Here is a 24410-nt window from a genome sequence, read left to right as displayed (position 1 = left end):
GAGGAGGGAACCCGACTCTTGTACTCCAGGAGCACCTCCCATAATTTGCCTCTTGGGATCTAGTCATATACAGTTTTTCAAGTTCCAGGAAGCACAATTGCTTTCTTTTTTGTATTTAAGTAGCTGGTGCAAAGTTCAGTTCAGTTCTGCGGTTTTAACAAAAACCTCTCCGTTGCAGTGGAATGGCATCACAGTTTGTGTTGCCAGAACCATGGTGCAGACTGAACATAGCTGCTTAATGTGTGAATATTTTTAGGGCATTTATCGAATATTTATACAGTTAGTTGTGCACTGGAATTTTCTCCTGTGCTAAATTTCCTTTCTAAACTTCCTTTCTGAGCTTCATTGCCTCCCTGTCTAATTTCTGCAAAGTATCTTGGATAAGTTTATTACAGTGGTGAAGTTTATAAATAGCTGTTGTCACCAGTTTCATCTTTCTTGAATAGGTGCTGTAATTTGAAATCTGTAATACACTTCCACTGCATGTAAATAAATTCTGCATTTTTTTCTGTGGATACCAGTGACATGGATCTGTTCAGGGAAGACCTCTACTACCTGCTTTTCTAATCTCCCTTTTGGGTTACTTACAATGCCTTTAAGCTGCTGGTAGCTGCTACATAACTTTTTACTAAATGATATCTGTCTTGATACTAAGCCACCAGGAAACTTCAACTGCATCCAGTAAGCCTTCTGTACACTTCGATTCTTAAAGGCCTTAATTAACCTATTTTGAGGCAGCAACGTGATATGGAAATTATAGAATACTGAGTGACTTAATGACCTGTGTGCCATTATAGTTTCTGTAAGGAAATAGAAAGACATGTTTATAAACGCACGTTTATTTCTTTAGGATATTGACCTGCGAGTGAAGTGGCCAAATGATATTTACTACAGTGACCTTATGAAGCTTGGTGGGGTTCTAGTGACTTCTACACTTACGGGAAAAACGTTTCACATACTCATTGGTAAATATCTATTTTTAAGCATTGTTATGCCAGCTTTTTCTAAACCTGCTTTTTCATTTTGAATGCCTAAGTGAATTCACACTACAAGCATAAGAGCAAACCAGGACAAGTAGGCAAGTTGGAATACAAACTATTGTATTCACTAAATCAAGAGAAAACCCAAAAAACTCCAAGTGTCTTCACTGATTTATATCACTGCATGTATTGGGCTTAGAGAAACTGAAAACAGTCATCTGCATTGGTATGACAGATCTTAAAGAAGGGAAAAACAGGTATGGACAGTTTCACCTTTGTAGTCATTCACAAATGTAGAGTAGGGAGAAAAAAGTACTGTACTAATGTGTTTTTCCTCAGTAAGCATATATAACCAAAGCATTACATAATTATGCTTTTTAAATTAGCATGAAGATTGTATATAGTTCACTTATGCAGTATTACCTCATAAATCCAGATATAAAAAATCTGGAATTCTCGAAAATCCAGCACTTAAAAAAAATACGCTACTGCCAGATGCGGAGGCTGAAACTTGCACGTGGCAGTGGCTGGCACCATCCCACACCCTCCGCCCCCCCCCCCCCCCGCGCCCCCGCCACTCCATGTGTGGCTGCTGCTCTGGGACAGGCTGCTGTTTCCCCTCACCCCCCACAAGACATGGAGGAGGGGAAGCTTGCAAGTGGGGGCTGCTGCTGCTGCCATCCATCACCCCACTCTGTGTGTGGCCGCTGCTCCAGGACTGGTTGCCGCTACCCCCCACTCCCTCCGCTCCGCGACCGGCAGCGGCTCCGGTTTCGAGAATCCGGAATTTTCACATTTCTGGCAGGTGCTTGATCCCGAGCATGCCAGATTTATGAGGTTATACTGTATTTTCATTTTTTCCTGGTCGTATCTTTTCAAAAAGTAGAATACCTCCGTAAGTAGGAACTAGGTCAGCTAATCATTGTCCTCAGACTTTGAGAGAGAAAGATCCAGTAGGACTTTTTTTAAACTGTTCTCTTTCAGCCATTTAGATAATGGGGAACAGAAACAATCTTCACCACTCGAAAAAGAGAAACTAAATCCAGCTTCGAAGGCGACCGTTCATTTGTACTGGGACCTCACTGGAAAATACTGTACTGGGGAAGAACTAAGCAAGCAACCATTCATATAATTTTTTCCTGTGGTTTCTACTGTTACCTTGCCTTTTCATACCTTATCTTTGCTTTGCTGTGGATTTTCCCATCTCTGTTCAGCAAGGAACAGAGCAGATCTGTTGTGTATGCTCAGTAGCAAGTTCTAGCCTCAGTAGGAAGCTGCAGATTGTTCCTTTCTTCAATCTTGATACGTCTAAAAATTAAGTGGCAGTCCCTTGAGAAATTCAGGAGGATAGACATAGCACAATGTGTGTGGTATTTTGCAGAGAGAATGAAGATGTGCTTCCTTCCCAGGTAGCTTAAATATAAAGATACAAGCAAATTACATAGCTGAAGTCAGTCGTCATCTTTTTCTACATAGTAGTTTCAGCCATTACATTTAATTTTGAATAATAAAAGCTTTAGAAATTGATTATATTTTTTTAATGAGTTTACATATAGATAATAGAAACTGCATGGAGACACTTAAGCTTCCTCTTTTGTCTTTTTAAAAGTGCATGCTGCTTCCATACGTTTTTTCAGAGCCATTCTACCCTGAAGTCAATATCTATGAAATAATGTTCTGTCCAAAGACAAAATCAAACCTGTCTTGGAAAAAAAGGTCTTGAAAAATAATTTACCTTCTTGTATAGGAAATCCTTTTACTGGCTTATTATTACACTTTACTTTGGACCTGGAATTGCTCAACACATGCACCAAAACATTCAGATTCAATCTGGAACTAATTTGTTTCCCTCAGTGATCTTCAGAAAAAGATTATTCACAACAGTAGCTCTGAAAAGATGTATATTTTAATTTGGTAATCACACCCTCTTAAGTTTAACTGGAAGTTTCTAAGATTTCTGTGCCATAGTTTGCACTACCAGTCAAAAGTTCTTTTCCTCTTACCCCTCAATATTACCTCCAGGATGCCTGTGATGTCTTTCACTCTTCTGGTGACAGCCTTGAGAATACTGGGGAACTACATCAACTCCTTCTTGGATTAGTAGTAGTAGTGATATCAGATGGCTACAACAGGGAAAGATTACTTGCCATGCTAAAAGCATCCATCATTTTCTACAAACATGGCTTCTCTTTATAAACCAAGTTATCCGGTTCCAGAGAAAAGCATTCAGTGACTGGAGGGTAATAATGAATACCTGTAGATACAAAGACATCTAAAGATCCTGTGTGCCCTGGTCACCAGGGATCCTGGTTTTCTCTGTTAAAAAATCCAAAATTCTCTGGTTAAAAAACCCAAAATGTGTGTTTTTCTGCAATTAAAATGAAATGCCACTATATATGTAGGACACAGTTGAACAGTGTTTTATGGATATATTTAAAATCTTAAAGCAGTTTTGAAGCCTACCAGTGCCTCCAATCATTATAGTAAAATACATTCTAAATATCTATGTATTTTGGCATTTGATTTTGGGTTTTTTATCATGGAAAGTCAGAGCTCCCCCTGTCCTGCCAACGTCAACTCTGCCAGTATGACCTGCAGACAGAGCTGGCCTTATGGGTGAGCAGCAAGGGCGGCAACCACCCAGGGCAGTGAGGTGGGGGTGGGGGGTGAGCAGTGTCACAGCAGTCCAGGGCAGGGACCTACCTCAGCTTGGATGGGGCAGAGGATGAGACAGCAAGCTGTGGGGGAAACCAAGCTGTGGGGAAAACCAAGCTGTGGGGGGTACCCTTCATTCTCAACCTGCAGCCCCCTACCTCCCTCAGCCCTGCCTCAGGGAGTCCCACAGCTGCTCCCGCAACCCCGCATTGTGTGGGGTAGGGGGTAGGTGTGTGAGGCCGGAGGGGAGGGGAATGGAGTGCACGTGACTTCCTGGAGCATGGCCCCTTCCTCGATGGTGTAGGGCTAGTTCTGACTTGTCAGAGCTTGGCCCCTGATGGCCCAAAATGGCCCTATGCCATCGGGGCTGCACGCCAAGCTCTGGCATGCCAGGACTGCCCTGTGCCACCAGCCCCACCCCTGCTGTTGCTGGGCAGGAAGGGAGCACCTCACCTTAGCTGCCATAGCAGTGCAGCTGGCATGGGGTTCCCGGCAGTGGCGGCAGCACTGAGTTTCCATGCCCCTTTCTGCCCTCCTGAGCTGGGTCCTGCCTGCTGGGCCATGGAGGCAACTCCTGCCGGTCCAGCCAAGCCGCAGCCCCATGCCCCGCTATCAGTGCAGAAATCTGTGGGGGGAGGGTTATGTGACCCCTTACCTCCCCAACACATCACCAGTGTATGTGCCTGGACCACCCCGTGCCATCAGCCCCACCCCACTTCCCCCCCGGCCCCGATGCTACAGGACCAGTTTGGGCTCATCAGAGTTTGGCCCCTGAAAGCCCGAACCTGCCCCAGTCCATTGGGGCCCTGCGCCATGCTCTGGCATGCCTGGATCACCCCTGTGTCACTGGGGGGCCTTCCGATGTTGTTGAGCTAATTCAGGCTCACCAGAGCTGAGCCCTTGGCCCTAATGGAATGGTTCCCAAGCCCTGGCCCTCCAACCCCTCCCCACCCACAGACTTACCTGCATCTAGCTGTCAGGGCTGCTCCTGCCACCCTGCCTGACTGTATTGCCAGCCACATGTGTGTGCATGTGTACATGCACGTGGCACCCCCTGCCTCTGATTGTGCTCGCTCCCACTCCCCCCAGCCCCAAGCAGATCTTTCCAGGCCAGAACTCTGCCAGCGTGCAAGAGGAAACCCGCTGTTTCCCACTTCAAAGGGAAAATACAGGTTTTTCATCTTTAAAGGTGAAGATATGCACTTTTCCATGGGAAACAGAAAACCCAGATCCCTGCTGATCACCCACGAAGTGTCCCTTTCTGAAGCAAAAACAGTCAGAAAGGCCCTTTTAGCCAGCTGTCTTAATCAGGCATCCAAAGCAAAGTCATGTGTCCGTGTGTAAAGATTTCTAAGGCTTCAGTTTGATCTTCTGCTCATGGTGTTGCCTGAGCAATTTACATTAGAGCCATTTTATAAAATGTATGAACAATGCAAGGGCAGTTATTAGAACTGAAAGCTCCTTTCTCACAGGAGGGGTCACCTTTCCCTGGTTATAGGCAGGCTCCCTCATGCTCATTTTCTCTCTGACATATGAAGTTCTTTTTAACTTAGCGATCCAGCTTTAGCAGGGGAGGTGGAGAGCACCCTTGTCCTAGTCTAGCCTATCCTGGAACTGCTTGTTAAAGTGGAGGTAACATGGGTTTGTACTTGCTCACTGAAGAGAGAAGAGCATTGATCTATATCAGCGGTTCCCAAACTCTGAAGATTGTGCACTACCAATTTAAAATGATACCACCTTAAATACCACCATCAAATTTTTCAGTTCAACTTTAAGTACCACCAGCAAATGTTTGTCATATAAAGTAATTAGAATAAATCTGTTAACCTATACCACTGATAGGTTATTTGCATACCACCAGTGGTACCCATACCACAGATTAGGAACCACTGAACTAGATCTCCCACTTCCTAATAGGTACTCTGGCAACTAAATTGTTATAGGAAAAGCACGCACCATCACCACCATCCGTGCCTCCTCCTTCATCCATGTCCATATTTTAAAAGAGAAGAATGAGGCTGTTGTTCTTACTCATAAAGACAATCAAAGTGCCAAAGTTCAGGAGGGGGGTTGGGCTATAAATCCCAGTCTTGTATAGTCATCTAACTCAGGGCTGAAGGTGGCAACTAAGCTTGGGTAAGAGGCAGGCTTTTGGACAATACTCCCTGTTCAAAATTTCCTCTTTACTAGCTTAGGCATCTCCCTGGTCAGTACGTTAGCATGTTGGCTGTGGTGAGTCTCACTCTTAGGCACATTGTTTTTCCCATTTACTATATAGGGAACTTAACCATCTAACTTGTGAATTCTACCACAGGAGCCAGGCAGATGTAGTTGACAGTGAGCATCATTGTGCCCAAGTCTCTATTTTTGGATCTGGACCTAAATTCTTTATTCACATCTATCAAGTTTGAATGGAAATGACTGTCTGTGGGCTATATCTGTTTAGCATAGTGTGTTAGGTTTTTCCATCTCAATTTCCTTGTCATCTTGTATCATATTCCTTTTCCCTCCCTTCTTTCAGTGGTTCGGATATATTTGGAGTGGATAACACTATGGCCTATATAGCTCTCCCTTTCATGTGCATACTCAGCATTTTTAAAGCATCTTCAATAATGTAGAGAACCTGCTTTCTCAAGGTAGTTCAGGGTGAATTAATTACACATTTTAAGTGTCTCATTAGTATCAAGGTTGTAAAATAACATGATCTGGAGCTTCCTATAGAGGAAGGTATCTTATCCCTAAACCTGAGTGACAAGTCTGATTCTGCTCTCGAACTGCATAAAGAAAGGAAAGTCCACGTTATTAGGGGAGAGAAAAATAAACAGGTAATTCAAGATATTTCTTTACATCCCTCAAAGCCTGCTTCAGCAGGCTGCAAAAAAGGCCCCAAGAGCCATATTTAAACAAGAATGGCTTTTTGCCAACATTATCCTAGCTGGAGTAACCTCAGTGAGGAACTTTAAGCTTCTAAAGGATACTATAGCAAGATAGATTAAACGAGCTGGAGTCTAATCCTGACAGATTCTTCTGGACTTTTCCCAGCAAACCAATTGCTGACTTGTGAGCTTAAGAAAAAGGCTTGGTTTTCAGAACGTGAAATCAGTTAACTTTAGTAAATAGAAGAGGCTCTTAGTCACATTTTAGGCTGCTAGATAAAATTCAGTCTCAGAGTATAGTTAATCATCTGCTCTCAGATATTTTGGTGGTTATCTATCAACACAAAACAATTGAAGGAATTTTCTACTTTAATGGCTGTATGGCCAAGTTAGTTAGCATCTTTCTTGATACTAATATTTAGTTTAGTCTTCGTTATGAGTTTGTTAGAATGGGGGCTATATTGGAGCTGTTTGAACTGGCATCTATCAGCAGAAAGGAATTTAAGGCAGGATACTGAAATATAAGTTAGCCAGGAAAGGGGATGGATTTGGGAATACAAGAGAATGAAGAAAATTGATACATTAGTGGATAAAACTTTTACAAAGATTTCCCACCAAATGGCTGTGGAAGGACAGGCATATTTATTTTTATGGTAAGAAACTGATTGTTTCATTACTTGGAAAGAGAAGAATTTGGGTTTCCTGTACTATGCTGTTCTTTCTTTTTCCCTTTTCTTGCTCAGGTTTTGGATTTAATGTGAATAATAGCAACCCTACTATTTGCATCAATGATCTCATCAAAGAACACAATAAAAAATATGGCACAAAGCTCAAGTGCTTAACTACAGACTATCTGATTGCAAAATCTGTAACTGTGCTTGAAAGACTGATAGACACTTTTCAGGAAAAAGGGCCTAATGGAGTTCTTCCCCTTTACTATAAATATTGGGTGCACAGGTAAGCATAGCTTTATTTTCTGTTCATCTCTTCTTTAATTCCCTTTTAAGAGAGTTAGGAAAAACTCAGCTATCTGCCTTTCATTGCGAGTGTTCTAGTGGAGTACCTTTAAAGAAGTATGGACTGCCGTGTGTTTTACCTGGTAAAATGATATGAATATTTGTGCTAGAATGGGATAAATTAAATTAATTACATTGTGAGGCATCTTGCATGCATCATTTCTAAAACCAGAATTTTTTGGTTTTGATAGCTCTTTGCTTTGCTTAAGTTGAAATTCTTCTGTATTAATGAGTATTATACATGAGATGGAAAAATAGATGGCCAGGCTTTCCACAGAGACGTGCAAGGAGAAGATTAAACATATAGAACATTTCTCTGAAGAGCAGATAAGTGAAGAATAACAATCTTTCGTAGTAGAGACTTTAAGTTCCCTTCTTTACTGTTTAGCCTAATCGCAGAGATGTAGTCATCCCCATTGAATTGTTTTTGGATTCTGTTATAACCTGTTCAATTTAATTTCTTTTGCAGTGGTAAACAAGTCCGTCTCCAGAGCGAGGAGGGCCCAATAGCATGGATTGTTGGTATTGATGATTGTGGATTCCTTCAAGTTCACGAGGAAGGCAAAGGTGTAGAGTCTGTGCATCCTGATGGTAACTCTTTTGACATGCTGAGAAACCTTATAATCCCAAAGCAGCAATAGCCGTCAAGTTTGGTAAAAATGGCTGCTCTGAGAAGACTGTTTAATATTCAGGGTCTATCAATTAAACTTTACTGCAGACACTGTATCAAGCCGGTTATGATTTAGAGCTTAAGTATAGAAGCACTATGCTCATAGGCTGCCGGTTGCTTTTACATTACTGTTTTATTTCTGCTGGGTTGTCTAGCCAGTGGCCCAGAGGAACAGTTAGCATTTTTCATGTTGTATACTTAAAAAAAAAAAAATAGGGGTGAGAGGGAGCTAGGAGTTGGCATAAAATCGGTCTTTCCCTTAAGACTTGGTTTCTTCTTTCTTAGCCTGGACATCTTACTTAGAAGCTGATACAAAAGTTAGTGGCATTTCTTTACTGAAAATCCTTATTCTTTCACTTGCCTCAACTTAAAAGTTACTGTTCATTGTTATCATTGAAAATAGGGACATAGTTGGAAAGGATCAGGTTTTACTGTTTCACTCATGCAGTAGACTTACAATCTAAAATGCTTGTTTGTTTTTAATAAACTCTCTACATAATGACATTTTTTCCATGGTTGTGCTTTGGGTATCAGCAGTTAAAATATTTAGATAACTTTCTATGCATTTTTAAAGAAGTGAGTTCTGCTTCCTTTATCAGCTATGGAGGACACACCTGAAAGAATTCACACACATCCTAAGGGCAAATGGTAGGAATATTACAGTTCTGAGCTTAAGGCGCCACTCTGTAGGTAGATTAAAATTCACCTGTAGAAACCAGTAAGACACTTTTCAGTCTGGTTTTCTTCACATGGGCCTCTGAATCCTTCCTTCATCTTATAATTCTGCCTTGCAATAGTGATAGACCTTTTGCACCTCTCATGTATGTCTGCCTTGTGTTGGGGCTTCTTTACCATAAGAGCCTATGAACTGAATTTGTGTAAAGTTCCCAGAATTGAGGTGTATTCTGCTTTTCATATTCTAAGATGGTTAACAAGATAGAAATAAATCACCCTGTTCCTTCTTAAACCATGGTCTTTCAAGAACGTTTTATCCTGTGCCACAGTTGTCCAGTCCAGAGACTACTTAATCACTATTATCCCCTGTCTCTTTTGCCATAAAATCCCTAGTCTGAGAATGACTGTTAGGGTTCGATATATTTAACCTGATCTATAAAACAACAAACTCTATCCAGATGTTAAGACAAGAGACAGAACCCTGCTTCTCAGGTCACCTGCATAAGCAGTAGTGAAAAAAAACAGAAGTGTTCTTTATTTGCAACTGGCTACCTGAAATTCTGGCCATTTCAGGTTCATATCATTTCAAGTTCACATCTAAAGGCTGCTTTCTGGAGGAATGACCTCAAACCTAGTCTGCACACATCAAGTGTGAACTGGTCAGTGGTCGACATTGTTTCCTAGTGTGGGTTACCCATTTGTGAGCTCCATACCTCTTCCGTAAGAAGCAGAGCGCAACCACTTAGGCTCCCACAAATATGCTCCTGTCTTCTAGCCAGAAATGGATTTTTGTGGGTTAAAGTTCACTTAACAAATAATCAGAAAATGTTAGTAGATTGTCTCAATTACAAATCCAAGCAGTTTTAAGGAAAGGAAAGAAGCTGGCCTGTAATGGTAGATTAGGGTAATCCTTACATATTGGAGTTTGGATGATTTGGCAATAAATTGCTGGAGATTAAGTTGTCCTCATTATACTTAAAGTAAGGATTTTGAGCTCCATATCATAGTCTGTCTCTCACTTTTTTGGTTTCCCAAATGGTATGGTTCTTGCATCATATAGGACTGTACACTCAAACTGTGAAAGAAATAATAGTAGAGTCTAAGCAGAGCTTGAATGACTAATTTAATATAGTGTATGTGTTCAGTAAAGTCTGACTTTTTTCTTCCCACTACGTATTGATGATGGAAGAATATAGCTTGGTTTTAAAGTGACATTTGGAACAGGAACGTTTGGCTGCTAATTTGGCAAATACGTATTAACATATATTGCTGGGGCTGTTTAAAACTCAAATCTGTCCGATTTAGTAACTTCTTGAAAACAAAGAACAAATCTGCCCATGCATTCACAGCTTCTGTGTCTAGATAGGGCCCTGGTCTCCCTTCTTTGCCTATCTTTCTTTCAGTCTGTACATGTTACTACGTGCTAGGTGCAGATGAAAGAATTTCAACACTGCTTCTTTTTCCTTGCTAGCCTTACCTTCTATCGCTAGTGAACAGAAAACTCAGCATAGCTTTTAGCTTTTCTTAGTCTGTCTGATTTCATCATGAAAACCTCCTCTTAATACAGAGCAGCACATTCCCAATCTGATTCTTGTATGCCTGGATTAGTTCCAGGAAGCTGCTGTTTGTGTTACAGTTCTTAATATAAAACCTGACTACCACAGAAAGGGCACAGCCGGCCAGCCTCTCTGTAAAGCAGAGTTAGCATAGGTAGAGCCATATCAAACTACTGATTATTATTTTTTCTGAACAGAGTTGATTTTAAGTAGCCACCTTTGTTTGATCTGGCCCATACCAGAGTGACTTAATTAGCTTGAAATAGCCCTTGTGCAAATTTTACTGTGAAAAATTTCCTGATAAATTTTGTAATTGATAAGCCCTGACTGAAAAGCCTCCAGATTCAAGTACATGTAAACTTTAGGGAAGGTTGGCTCTAGAGCAGAATTTGGTGCCTGTGCCTGGTATATTTCATAAAAGAAAACCAAGACTCTGGGTCCAGTCGCTCCAAAACTTTGGGAAGATTTTCATCCACTTTCAGGTGTGAAATGTTTAGCTCAGGCTGTAATACTTTTGTACAGACCAGACCTGTAAGCCTACAAAAACATTGTTGTCTTTACTGAAACTCACTATAGGTCTGCCCACATGGATTGTTCTGAAGGACTGGACTGTATGGCAGGCTTTAATTTGAATTACGCTTCTTAAAACATATTCACCCTGTGCCAGGACAGATAAAAAGCCAATGGAAAAAACTATAAAATGCTATTCATTAAGGGAAGAACCAAATGTCTGTCTAACTTAGTTGCAATGGCAAGGGTCTGTACAGCAGGCAGATATATTACTTTATATAAAATGCCAGTCTTTTATAGTTGCTATCGTTACTTTTTTAATGTATGTGAGAGCTTCTTAATGAAAAACAGATTTTTTGTTTTAAGTTTTGCTGCTATTGTGGAAACTTCTGCATTGGAAAAAGTTATCATTTAGTTTCCTTTTGGTAAATGAAAACTAATGAAGTGTAGACCTGTCACAGCACAAGTAGATGGTGTGGGAATACACTATTTTTGCCTTTACGCTTAATGGCCTATTCTTGAGTGTACAAGACTACCTATTGTCTTGAGGGAGGAAAAAGAGCCTTGAGATGGATGAAACATTTGACTTTTGCTTCAGAAGTACCAAAGAATTTTACAAAGAAAATTCCTGTTTTATACAGAACAGCTGAATAAGTTCATTCTGACTAGCAGCTGTTACTGTCAAGAAAATACATGGTCTTTCTTATACCACACTCATCTTAAGGTATATGGGGAACCCAGTCTGCAGTCCTTTTTTTTTGTGCCAAACTTGGCACAAAAAGTCATAGAATTTTTGTATGAACACTATTTTTTGCAACAATTCCCTATGCAAGACAGACAGATGCAGTGTGGAAATGTCTCTGGGCACAGGTATAGAGGGAGCCATCCCCAAATCCAGAAGTAATGCACTAAAAATATATAATATTATTAAAATGTCTAGATTAGTAAAACACCTCTTTCATTGTGAGGCTGATGTCATATCTCAAACTATTTTCTTGATGAAGTGCTTTAAAATATTTTATTACACTGCCCAGGTTTCTGCAACTTGAGTTTTTCTCCTGGACTTGGTTATAAAACTCCTCATTACACACTGTACACATATCTGTAGAGATTATTGATGGCAAAATGTATGCTGAGCAAGCCGGGGGAGTGTGAGGATGTTTTATCTAAACAGATCTGATGTGGTTTCCAGAGTTTTGAAAATGTTAGTGTATACTTAGAATTAAGAGTTCAGTGCACTTTCCTCCTATTAAAATATTTTATAAGACTATAGTGCATTTTAAGTACCTATTCAGAAAGTATAACATACTTAAAGGGCTGCATTTCAAAAGTGTACTAAAAATTATTATATCTTTATGCTGCAGCTCAGGTATTTCAGGTAAGAAAATATTTTTGAATATTTGTTTTGGACCCTTTTTTGCTTTGGCCACTGAACTTTAATAGTCCGAAAAAATTCACATTTTAAAATTAGTTGGGCAAATAGAACACATACAGTTCTGCAAGAAAAATTGCAGCTTAGAAATATTTGGCCTGGAAAAAAGGCATACATCATTTGTGCTTGAGCTGAATTGATGCTTCTTTTAGTTGGGTTGGGTACCAGAGTTGAAATGTATTAGCTGGTTTCCTGGGGAGCTGGATTTATCCAAGTATATTACGTGCTTATGCCGCTGTAGTGATTCATAGAACTGGCTGGACACCAAAATAATGACGTCTCACACTGAAAGTGCCCCAGGAACTTCAGGAAAAGTTCTGAAAAAAGTTCTGAGAAAAGTTCTTTCCCCCCAGGAAAAGTTCTGATTGAGGACAAAGATAATGGCAACTAACAGAATATGGTTGTCCTACAGTTTTTGAGAGTGTGCGGTTTGTATTATATATAAATACTCCATTTACTTCCAGTCAACAAACCTGGTGTTCAGGTCTCCAAGATAAAACTGTTGTTATAAATTCATAGGTGCAGTTGCAAGCAAACAAATTAAACCCCTGCAAGTTTATAGTTTAAAAGAATAATCTCTGTAAGTAAATGATGTCAAATACATTGTTATAATTAAAATAATCAAAATAATTTTTCAGAAAATTTCATACTGTATGTCTATCTGTTAACCTCCTAAAGATGCCTTGTTTTTGTATTAAAAACAGTCAAATAGTGCTCCTTTGGCTACTGTATTTTATTAACATCTTAACAGGTTTTTTGTTTTACATAATAAATAAGCAAAAATGCTTTACATTTTCAGGGAATACATATATAATTCTGAGCATTAATAGGCTGTTTGTGTTTTACTTGTTTTTCCACATATGTTTGCCCAACATAGTTTATTTGTGTATCATATAAGAAAGGAAAATCTAATTTTCTGGGGGGGAGGGGAGGGGGAAGAAGGTGGACATCTGCTGTTTATTCTTGAGAAATAGAGTTACTGTCATGTTTTATGCATGTCAAACAAGTACTAGCACTCTGGCTGGTATTCCACTCTTTCATAAAAAAATCTTGGATTTACCTGTGTGGTATATTTTCAAACAACTAATCTGTTGTGAATATTTTTGTGCTTAATTTGGAAATTACAAGATCATATTCAATAAAGAATTTGAATTCACTTGCCACTTAAATGCTAGTAAGTGAATAAAGTTTCCAGTTTCTCTCTTCATTAAAACATGTTATATCTCCTTACAGTTCCCTTGCTGTGCCAGAAACCCCAATAAGGCTTGGTGTAAAAATCTGCAGTTTTATGGTAAAGGTACCTCTGGCTTAGATGAGCAGGGCACAGAAAAGACATGAAAGGTTATTTCTCCTCGTACATTCCAGTTCACAGTTCACTTACACGGAATAACTTTTCCTGATATTAAAAAATTACTACTGTGCGCATGCTTTCAACATCTGTAGTTTAACTGTCTACAAGAATATGTCTGAACTTGTTCTGTACAGAATTCTCCATTCACATTCCAGATGTGAATATGCAATCACCATTTTTTTTCTTGGGTGGGTAAGGGAAATGTTTCACATTTGGTTTTTTAATCACAAATACATATTCTGAAAACTAATCCACATTATCATATGTGAATGTATAATTGATTCTTTATTTCCTAACTGGAAATCTCTACGTATCTGAATTTCATGTACTATAAAACATCTGTGGGAGAATGATGGAACACCTCCATTATTCATATTCATTGAATGAAGCCTGAAAGTGTGAATAACAAGGTAGACATTGGGAAATATTTTGTGGTATTTCACTGAAAGATATGGGTGACATATTTTTTGCTCAAGCCAAACTTGTGCATTCCTCAAGTCATGTTTTTCTAATGAGACCCACTCAAAAAAATACACCAGACTGAGTCTGTGTGCAGCATATACTGCTAATGAGGTATATAGCAAAGTGTAGTATGCAAGACTTGTGCATCAGGTTTCTTTTTAATGATGCAGACAATATCAGTTATCTTCCTGTGGGGCATGTTTTCAATTTTACAAAATTAACACACAAGTCTTGGAATAATTATCCTCTTTTAGTAACTAAACTTGATACAAACATTAGTGATACTAATTTGGAAGGTCAGGTAATGCGAACAAAGCTGTTATACTCAGACTTGTATCTATTAATCACAATATTTAAGTTAAGCATGATAATAAAATTCACTTGTAAAATACTATTAAACCTGACTCTGCTCTAGCTTTAGAGACTTACAGATTGCACTTGCACTGAATATTTTCATTAAAGGCATTAAAATCTAGTAGCTACTGGTGAATACTTTTCTTGAGCATTATCATGAACCTATATGGGATAGGGGAAAAGCACTTTAAGTGAATGAAAAAAATCACTTAACTGAGAACTTGCAAGTGCAGTGCATCAGCTCAGTTTCAAAATAAGGTCCTCAGAGTTGTGAACCTTTTAATAGGAAGGCAGTAAAAATGCTGCAAATTGTTTGTAACCATATTTTAAAGCATTTCTGTTTACTTTTTATAATAATAAATATTCATATAGACTTAAGAAGGTGACTTAATTCTGTTGCCGTGTATAAAATACAGGAAATGCTTTATTAAGAAATGTATCTATTTATTACATCTTTTAACACATTTGTCTTTGACAAGGTGCAATCCATGACAAAGTATTTTTCAATATTGCACAAGCCATGTAAGTAATTTCTTTAGACATGTTCATACAGACCATGAGTCTGATGACATTTAAATTTAACTTGAATAGATAAAAAGCTTTTATAATGTAATATAGCTAGCCTGAATGGGGCTAAGAAATAGAACTAAATATTGCTGACTTGGATCTACACTAGCCTTCATATAAAATACCCTTTGATTCCAAGGTTTGTAACTATTTGTGTTTACATACATTATTCTAGGGAGTCATTTGTTATTTTAGCAAGCACTAAAATATTTGGGGAAGTGACTAAGAAATCACAATGGGTCATTTACCTGTAAAAGATAAGTGCAAATACGTGTCTCCTTATTTCCTAGTGTGTACACTGTAGAGAGAGGGAAAAAAAAGAAACACTTCCTATTCCACTGAAAATGCTGAATAAAACTTAATGGCATGGGATGGTCCCATAATCTTAAATGCTGGAAACTGTGTATTATAACTAGGTATAAGAGCTGTACAAAATGTTGAGCTCAAGCTACAAATGGAAGCAGCTTTGCTTTCTGCAGTGTCATCTTGCACCTAAACTGTCCATCAAAAAAGACAAGAATTAGTCAAACCTGAACCTTGCCTTTGCATCAGCAATTGGATTCAACATTGAGAAAATCCTATGTTAAAAAAACCTGAACCGTTTCAAACTTCCATCGACTGTCAGCATGTTTTGAATAAAGCTTCAGAAGTTTCACTATTTCCTTGACAATTTGGAAGCAATTTCTGGTGCTGGGATCAGGACAGTTTTTTGACTAGTTTGTTTGAAAGAGTGAAGAGTCTTCTCCCAGTACAGTCAGTGGAACACACTTTGAAGAAGTTATTTCTTATCACAGTTTTTATTGCGACTAATCTTTAATCCCTGCAGTGTGATTTCCTGTTGTGCCATGACAGGACCAAAAACTTCTTAATACATATCTCTCTCTCTTGGTTTTGACATTTTATCATCCCTCTGTTGAAGGATACGGTCATAGCAATAAGCTGTGAATTCTTGACTCCATCCATGTTAAAATATATAATAAAGCTACACCTATCTAACTTTGTTTTAGACAAAGTAACAAAATAGCCATTTTCAAGATTGTGATTTGTGTGTAGTTCATACAATTGTCATTGATATTCAAGATTAAGTGCCCTTTTTAAAAAAAAATCATTTGTCAGGCTGTTTAAAGCATGGATGGAAAGTTGACCTGTTTTACACAATATTTTTCAGATTTTTTTTTAAACTAAAGTTGATCATAATAGTAAAAATCTTGAATATATTTTGGAGTCTTATTTTTGTAAAAGAAAAGAAAGTTGTATAAATCTCTGCATATAATTCCTGTCCTTGAATTTTGCTGCACACTGTAAAATAACAAAAATATGATCTGTTACATGGCTTTTCACTGGCAGAGTCTACACCAGAGATTCATCTGTAATAACAAAGCACTGAAGCTGGATGTATTTTTTTGACCTTAAAGGTACTGTTACACATGGCTTGCCAAGAACACATGAGTTTGTCCTTCATTGACCTTCTTCTGTCTCAGTAAATGGAACCATGTTTTCCCATGCTTTTTGGAAATCATTGCAGTTTGGTTTGCTTTCAATTAAGAAAAACATTTCTATTATTGTCACCTTCCATTGGCTATTATTACAGAAGTTCCAATATAATGCGGGAGTGCTGTTTCCTTGTGGGTTTCTGGAGAAGAAGCTGATGATGGGCTTTGGGTTTTGTAAATAAATGTATTTACCTCTTCAGAACTGTATCCATAATTTTCTGCTACATGTCCTGTAGCTGTACATGATGAGGCCTGAAAGGTACCATGTTTGGCTAAAACATGATGATAGTTCAGAAGTACAAATGGAACCTGTCCAGTAGGCCTCATATCCATCATATGTTCATTTTCAGAGTCATGATCAAGCTTTACTGCCATTCTGTCATCATCATCCAGTTCATCCAGATTTGTAGCATGGTGGCTAATATGCCCATATTTTGGTTCTTTCATGCAAATTCTCCTTGTTTGTTCATATACTGATGGCATTGGCAGGAGATGGTTTAATTGTCCAATAGCCTTAGACTGGAAACATTCTGATTTTGGTAACAAGGAGTTAGTTACGGAGTTTGAAAAAGAACTTTCATTAGCAATCATTTTTTCTTGGAGGTCTCTGCTGAAAGGAAACTTGTTTTCTTCTTTAATGAGATGATGGTGATGTGGATGTACTCTGTTTTCCATTTTGCTGGGTTTCATGATGCTGGAGTCATAAACCTCTTCTTTGTATCTGCTGTTTGGCATAGATGTTGCGCAGCTTGTAAAGGTGTCAGGCGTAGCATTCTGGCTATATCTCCTGTTTGGTAGGGGCACTTTGGTGAGGAAGAGAGAGAACATATTTACTGACAAATGGAGCTTGTATATTAGTTTTATTAGACACTGTCACTTTTTATAAGTGAACATTAATCTCCAATCAGGTTGGACCCAGTCCAAATCCCACAAAGTCAGTGGAAAGAACTTCACTGGCTTTAGTAGTTATGGACTGCACCTTTTTAAAACCATACTGAAAAATCAGAAACATGTGGCAGAAATGCTGCTGCCACTAAGCTTCGCTTGCTCTACATTGTAGTTTTTCAATCATAAAAACATTTTGATTGCATTATTAGATGGGGTTACTGTTCATTTAACTGTTGCTGTAGGTTTGTTTCTTAACATTGTCAAATCAGGAAGTTATCAGAGATTTAAACATTTGGAAAATTAGTGCTAATGCTACTTTTATTCTTGATTTATTATCAAAAACACTTTATATGTTTGATACCTCTTTGTCAAAAATTCACAGATTAACCTGAAAGTAACAATTACATTTTTATTATACCTTAGAGTCAAGTAGAACTTTATTCTTACTGCCATTATGGAAAAAAATTACTTAGTCTTTTATAAGAATGGATCTGGTCTTATGCCTTTTTAATTCAAAGACACACATTTTGTAGTTGTTTCTGCAGTTCTGATAGCTACGTAGCTATTATAAGATCCTTGTATAGGATTGTTTGAGTACAGATGATCCTGCTTTGAGCAGGCTGGACTACATGATCTCCTGAGGTTTCTTCCAACACTATTTTTCTATGATTGTGTGCTTCTATGATAACTAGGCTGGGCTGGAGATAACAGGAGTTCATGAAGTTCAGTGTTGACAACTGCAAAGGGCTGCACCTTGGGAAGATAATTGAAAACAAATACAAAATGGGTGACACCTGACTGGATGGCAGCACTGCGATGAATCTGGGAGTCTTGGTAGATACCAAACTCAGTATGAGTCCGCAGTGTGATGAAGTTGCACGAAAGGTTTTGGGATGCATCAATAGAAGCATTAGGTGCAAGATAGTGGAGGTGATAGTGCCTCTTTACTCAGCACTAGCTAGGCCTCATCTAGAGGACTGTGTGCAGTTTTAAAAAGGACATGGAGAAGTTACAGAGGGTCCAGTGGTGGGCAACAAAAATGACACAAGGTTTGGGAGGCAAGACATATGAGGAGACTGAAGGAAGTTGACACACTCAGCTTGCAGAAAATGTGCTTAAGGGGGACATGACAGCAGTCTTCAAATATCTGAAGGGCAACATAAAGAAGAGGGAAAACACCTTTTATCTCTTGCTGCAGAGAGTAGGATGTGGACCAATGGCTTGAAGTTACAGCAAAGTAGGTTTAGACTGGATATCAGGAAACATTTCTTCACTGTTTTAAAAGTCAGGCAGTAGAATAGACTGCCTAAGGAAGTTGTGGCCTCTCCATCCCAGGAAATGCTCAAAAAGAAATTGGATAAGAATTGGTCAGGGATGGTCTAAGACAAGAGTGGGCAAAATGTGGCCTGCCAGGCGATTCTATCCAGCCTGCAGGGCCCCTAAAAAATTTAGAAAGTTAATTTTTATCTACCCCTGGCTGCCTGTCATGTGGCCCTCGATGCCTTGCCAAAACTCAGTAAGCAGCCCTCCACCTGAAATAATTGCCCCCCCCTGGTCTAAGAGTAGCTATGCCTATGTTATGCCATAGGTATTTCCCTGCTTCTAGGTATTGCTGATTGCCATAAGGGGCCAGGAAGGAATTTTTTTCCATATCTGCTGCTACACGTTTGTGAAAGGGGGTTCACCTTCCTCAGAAGCACTGGGTGTTGGCTATAGCCAAGACTGGAGTTATTGACTGGGGTGTGCCCATGCTCCTACTGGAACTTAAACCCAGAGGTTCCTGGCTAGAGGATCCTGCTCCTCTGCTCAGGGCAGACTAATTGCTACATTTGGGGTCAGGAGGGAATTTACCTCATGATCAAATTGGTATAGATGGTGGGGGGAGGTGCTTGCCTGCCTCTGTAGCAGGGGGCATGGCCCTCTTCCTTTGATCTCTTCACCATATTTTAACAACCTTAGCAGCAGCAAGATGTTGGTGACTATGCTCCCCCTGCTTTATCTGTGGTAGGGTATGGTGTTATGTCTTGTGGAGGTTGACTGTGAAGTTTTGCTAATATGTCAGACCATGGATTTTGCTAGGGATGATCCTGTCTCATGCACAAGGTTGGACTAGATGACCTCCCAGCCCTAATTTTCTCTGGTTCTATAGACTACATATTAACAATATATACTCAGAATAATTGGAATGCAACTTACTTAGGATATATTATGCCTATGCTTTTGAGATAGTCTGACAAGTCAAAAAAAAGAAAGTTCAAAAACAAAGGGTTAGAAATCAGGATATTAAAGAAGAGTTACAAAAATCAGATCTGCATTCTAGATCTCTAAAGGTATTTGAAATTGAGACTTCAGTCCTTCTCTGAAGTTCAAAAATGTTTGCATTGGTAGTTCCCTTAAGATCTAATATGTCTGATGATTAAAGATTCATCAGCCAACCATAGATAGTTGTGTTGCTTTTTGTTTGGCTGATGGTGCCTCTCTTTTGGTGTTTTTACAAATAATGAGAAAAGCTGCATGTTTAGTCCTACCCTACCTGGATAAAAATTATTCAAAGTTATCAAGTGTATAAAACATAATTTTTAATTGTTAGCATTCTTATGTCTGCGTTTTTGATGCCAAGATCAGCACTAGTTTGTAAATTCTATATTAAACATTGAATGAAAAGTACTTTCCAAATTTTGCCCAGTGGCAACTTAAACCTCCATTTTCACATAATTTTCAAGCGTTAATTGTACTGAAGGTCAGTGTGACTTGGGTCTCAAAGTGCAGTAGCAACTTCTGCAAATTGGATTTGGGTTATTTTAAAATTCTTACCTAACTTCCAAGTTTCAAATGTTTTCCTGTGGTGGTTGCTGATTTTAGTACTGAATTTACTTGAATATAAATGACTCTGAATATAAGACTGTGCTCCAGTAATTAGATTCTATATATGGAAAATGTATACATTTATTACAATTTTCCAGGTATAGAATATAATTATTGGAGGTTTGTCCCGAATTTGTCCTACTCCCACTGCTACAGCCAAGAAAATAATCTATGGGGTCAGGTGGCCCCTTTGCCTCTATGTCCACCAACGTCTTCCCCCTACAGCTTCTTCCCCCTGTCCCCTTACAGTCAGACTCTACTTTCCCTGAGCACATGGAAGTGTGAAGCAAATCTGAAAACACTTTTTTCAAATAAGTGTTTTCTTTACAATAAACATGTTTCTAGTAATTTAGTTAATCCAGAATTGATTCATTTTTACCTTTTTTTAAACTGCTTCAAGTTTTAGCACAGGTACTCCATAAACACACTTCTAAGCAGCACTTTTGTACACACACACACACACACACACACACACACATGTGTGTGTGTGTGTAGTATATGCATATTAATCCAAAGCCAAAAGGCTCATGATTTACCATATAATTCATTGGGCTGGGCCCCAGCAGATTCAACAGGGTTTCAAGCCATGGTGATCCCACAGCCCAGCACTGCTTGGTATGTGTATGTTCTCCAGATACCTCCCTCAACCCCCAAAAGGATCCGTGTTTTAATTAGCCCTCCACTCATGACTGGAGCTGGTTGTTTTTGGGTACATCTACACATGATATTAGTGAGATGCAATAAACTCCAGCACAGTTCATGTCAGAGTTTACTGCTTCCCGTGTACAGCGTTTAGACATTTGCCTGGAACCACAGCATGTTTAGCCAGCAGCACATTGAGGGGGTCAGCCTGCCAGCCTGGGGCTGCTCCACCCTATGGAAGAGCATAAGTCCGCATTATGGCTCCTGCACCCTCAGGAAAGCCAAGAAAAAAGAGAATGATTTGTCCCATGCTTGAATCCTGGGCTTTGTGATCTACATTGTCTCAGAAAAGTAAAGCTGTCATAGTAGTTCATAGATCAAAATTCAGTCCTTAATAAAGCTAGGACATATTCCATTAATTGCTTTAAAAATAAGGACCCATGCCATAAATTGGCAAGAGTATCTGACTGGGAGCCAGTGGAGAAACTCTGAGCAAAATGCCCAATGTGCTAAAAATGGTCTAAGCCAGTGGTGTCAAAGATATTGCTCACAGGCTGAATACAGCCTACAAACCCCCCTTTCTGGCCCCTGGTGCTGCCCCTAGGTCTGGAGTGGACTCACATGCAGCATGTGGCCCAGGACACACATTGCATGTGGTGCTACACCCTCCCCACCCATCTGGGACAAGTGCCACATGTGGCACCTGCTCTGGCCAGTCTGGGACACGCGCTGAACATGGTATCTGCGGAAGAGCAGTTGTGGGTGGTGCCACATGCAGAATGGATCCCCAGCCAACTGGTTCAGGCACCATATGCAGCCCACATCCCAGACCAGCTGGAGCAAGCACCATCTGTAGCGTGGATTCCAAAGCAGCAGGGGCCAGATGAGTTTGACACCCCTGTCCTGGAGTTGCTTTCTGTCCTAACTAGAGCTTGTGTTTGCTCTTTGTATTCAGTTTCAGATGCGCTGAGTTACAATAATGCTGCAACTGGAGGTGACAACTACCCAATTTATTGTGGCCAGCTCCTCATCCAATATGAAAAGATGAATTTTCCTTGTATGCTGGGCATGAAAGCAGGTATTTTTGGAAACTGACCCTACATAATTATCCAAGCTTAGTGCACAGTCAAGCAGAACCTTGAGGCTTCACACCACTGTGCTGAATGGGAACTATATGCCTGAAGACAACAGCTTGGTCCGTTCTTAAAAAAATTCTCCTTTCCCCCAACTTGATTTTGTCTAGCTTCAGCTTGAGCCAGCTCCTCTTTATCCAAGAGCTGACTTCCTATGTGAATTCCAATATTTTAGACAGTAATCACCTCAGTTAAGAATCACATAGGTCTTCTTGGCATACTGTCTGCAGCTATGACCACAGCAGCTCACTGTCTTTCAGCAGTTTATGTAAATATTGAAGAGAAGTAGGAAAACTATGGACCCTGCAGGACCCCATGTGAGAGCCTTCAGAAGGAATGAGCAGTAACTACTTTCAGAGATCTGCTAGAGATGAATGATTGGAGCCACTGTAGTACTTTGGTCATCTAGACCAGTTGCATCACTTAAACGCGTTAGGGCAGCCTTGTCCACTGTGTCCAAGGTTCAGGGAAGCCCAACAGTTAATGATGTTAATAGCCATAAGGTGGCCATCTTAGCACTGCTAGAGCAGTAACCATGCTGTAGTTTGATCTGAACCAGGATGTGGGCAGTCTTCTCTAGTGGTTAGAGCTAGGTCATAAATATGAAGTGTAGGTAGGGCTGGTATGCAGCAGCAGATGTGAAACGAAGAACTGAAGTCAGGAGACAAGGCTGTGAGCAGCTGTCAGAAGTCAAGGAATTGAGAGCTGAGGAACAAGGACAAAAGTTGCAAGTGAGGCAGACAGGTGCTGGGCTGTTGCATGTTGTTTCTTGATGTTCACTATTTTTGTCATTACCTGTCCCACAAGCGGTTGGAAAGATCTTAAAGACTGTATGGCTTTTTTGTCTATCTTGTTAAGGACTGTGAAGATGGGCTGCTCTGAAAGTGACATATTGTCCATTAGTATTGTGCACAGTTATTCTTCACCAGATAGAAGAGATGTGGGTCCGTTTCAAGGTTTGTAGCTTTTACAAAATGTTCAGAGCTTCCTCAATTTCAACATGAATGATGGGACCAAATGTAGTTGGGGGACAAATTAATACAATCAGATTAAAGATGAATTTTCTGATCCCATTAGTTCTATACATATCCTGTATTACGAACTCAGCATCACTGGCAAAGGAAGAAATCATCATCCATGAAGATTTCTTTCCTAGCAAGCAGGTCAGCAGGAAAGTTAAAAAGGTCCAAAGACAGAATTCTGAGGTGACATCTCATATGCAGGCAGTTTAATAGCTACATGCTTTTCTAGAACATCGAACTTGTTAGAATGATGACCTTAAAGCCTCAGAGCTCTCCAAAACAAAGTAGTATCCACACATAAAAATGTGTATCTGGTCCACAGCCTTTTTGGCAGACATCTCTATTACTGTGATATGTTTTGCTGCAACGGTACTGGATTCCAAGCCTGTTGCCAGATGTCACATTTGGCTTTGGCTTTGAACTGGAGATAATGCTTTAGCAGACCCTCTCTTTACTCTAAAGCTATTGGGCTTTCTGCTGGTCAAAGAATTCCTGGGAAAAACTAAAAATTGATAACATGGACAAGATCAGATACTGTATTCATATTCTACTGAAATCTTTGCAAATCATCCAGAGATGCAGCAGCCTCTGTAAGAGGTAAATCCAAATTGTTTTCTGAAGCCCCTTGCTCTTAACTCGCATAAACTCTGAGAGAGCCACAGCAGTGATCTTTGAGCAAATCTGAGCTTACAGGGATGTGTTTCCCACTGTCTTCTTAAGTTGTGAAATTCTTCTAGAAAATTCTCACATTGATTTAATTTTCCTAAGTCACTTTTCAAAGTTAGGGATTGGTTACCAACTTGCTTTTCTTCATGGGAGAGAGCTCACATTCTCTGTCTTAAGAAAAATAATCTATTTGGGAACCAGAGAAATACTGTACATGAAGACTTCTGGTAAGTCAAGACAACTCTGTAAAATAATGTTATTACTGTCAAAGGATCTTCAGCCAAATGTGGTCCTGTTCATTATCAGTATGACCATCCCTTTTGGTCAGTCAAATTTGGTGGCCAGGTTCTGTTCACAGATTACAGAAATGTCCATGGTTGCACTTTTTCCAGCAAAGAATGAATATTTTTTCTCAAACTGCTGATTCTATTTTCATGCTGACTTCAGTACTCCTTCAGGTATTGAAACCTCAGCTGTTTTCTGCTGTCTTAGAATAAACTATTTTTGTCATCTAAGAGAGTGTTTATCATATGTGGTTACTCAAAGCACTTGAAGATTTTTTAGCTTCCCTTACCTCTGCATGAAATTCCATTCGTA

The 24410-nt window shown here is 39.5% G+C and overlaps 2 protein-coding genes across 8 annotated transcripts in view; one reads left to right on the top strand and one right to left on the bottom strand.

Annotated features, from left to right (window-relative positions):
- HLCS (holocarboxylase synthetase) overlaps positions 1 to 12951 on the top strand; it is a 196387-nt gene extending 183436 nt beyond the window's left edge. For all 7 annotated transcript variants that reach the window (XM_025212046.1, XM_025212049.1, XM_025212048.1 and 4 more), the window contains 3 exons: positions 851 to 965; positions 7255 to 7468; positions 7997 to 12951. In XM_025212046.1, the coding sequence (XP_025067831.1) occupies positions 851 to 965; positions 7255 to 7468; positions 7997 to 8168 (501 nt within the window). In that variant the 3' untranslated portion in view covers positions 8169 to 12951. The remainder of the gene's footprint in view (positions 1 to 850; positions 966 to 7254; positions 7469 to 7996) is intronic.
- A 134-nt stretch (positions 12952 to 13085) lies between these two features.
- Positions 13086 to 24410, bottom strand: part of SIM2 (SIM bHLH transcription factor 2) — a 147047-nt gene continuing 135722 nt past the window's right edge. Inside the window, exon 12 of the mRNA XM_025212052.1 lies at positions 13086 to 17400. Coding sequence (XP_025067837.1) covers positions 16670 to 17400 — 731 coding nt within the window. The 3' untranslated portion in view covers positions 13086 to 16669. The remainder of the gene's footprint in view (positions 17401 to 24410) is intronic.

Source organism: Alligator sinensis, unplaced genomic scaffold (assembly GCF_000455745.1).
Source record: "Alligator sinensis unplaced genomic scaffold, ASM45574v1 scaffold69_1, whole genome shotgun sequence".
NCBI classification, from domain to species: Eukaryota; Metazoa; Chordata; order Crocodylia; family Alligatoridae; genus Alligator; species Alligator sinensis.
The sequence above is the reverse complement of the archived record's forward strand: the minus strand, read 5'-3'. Positions and strand labels throughout refer to the sequence as shown.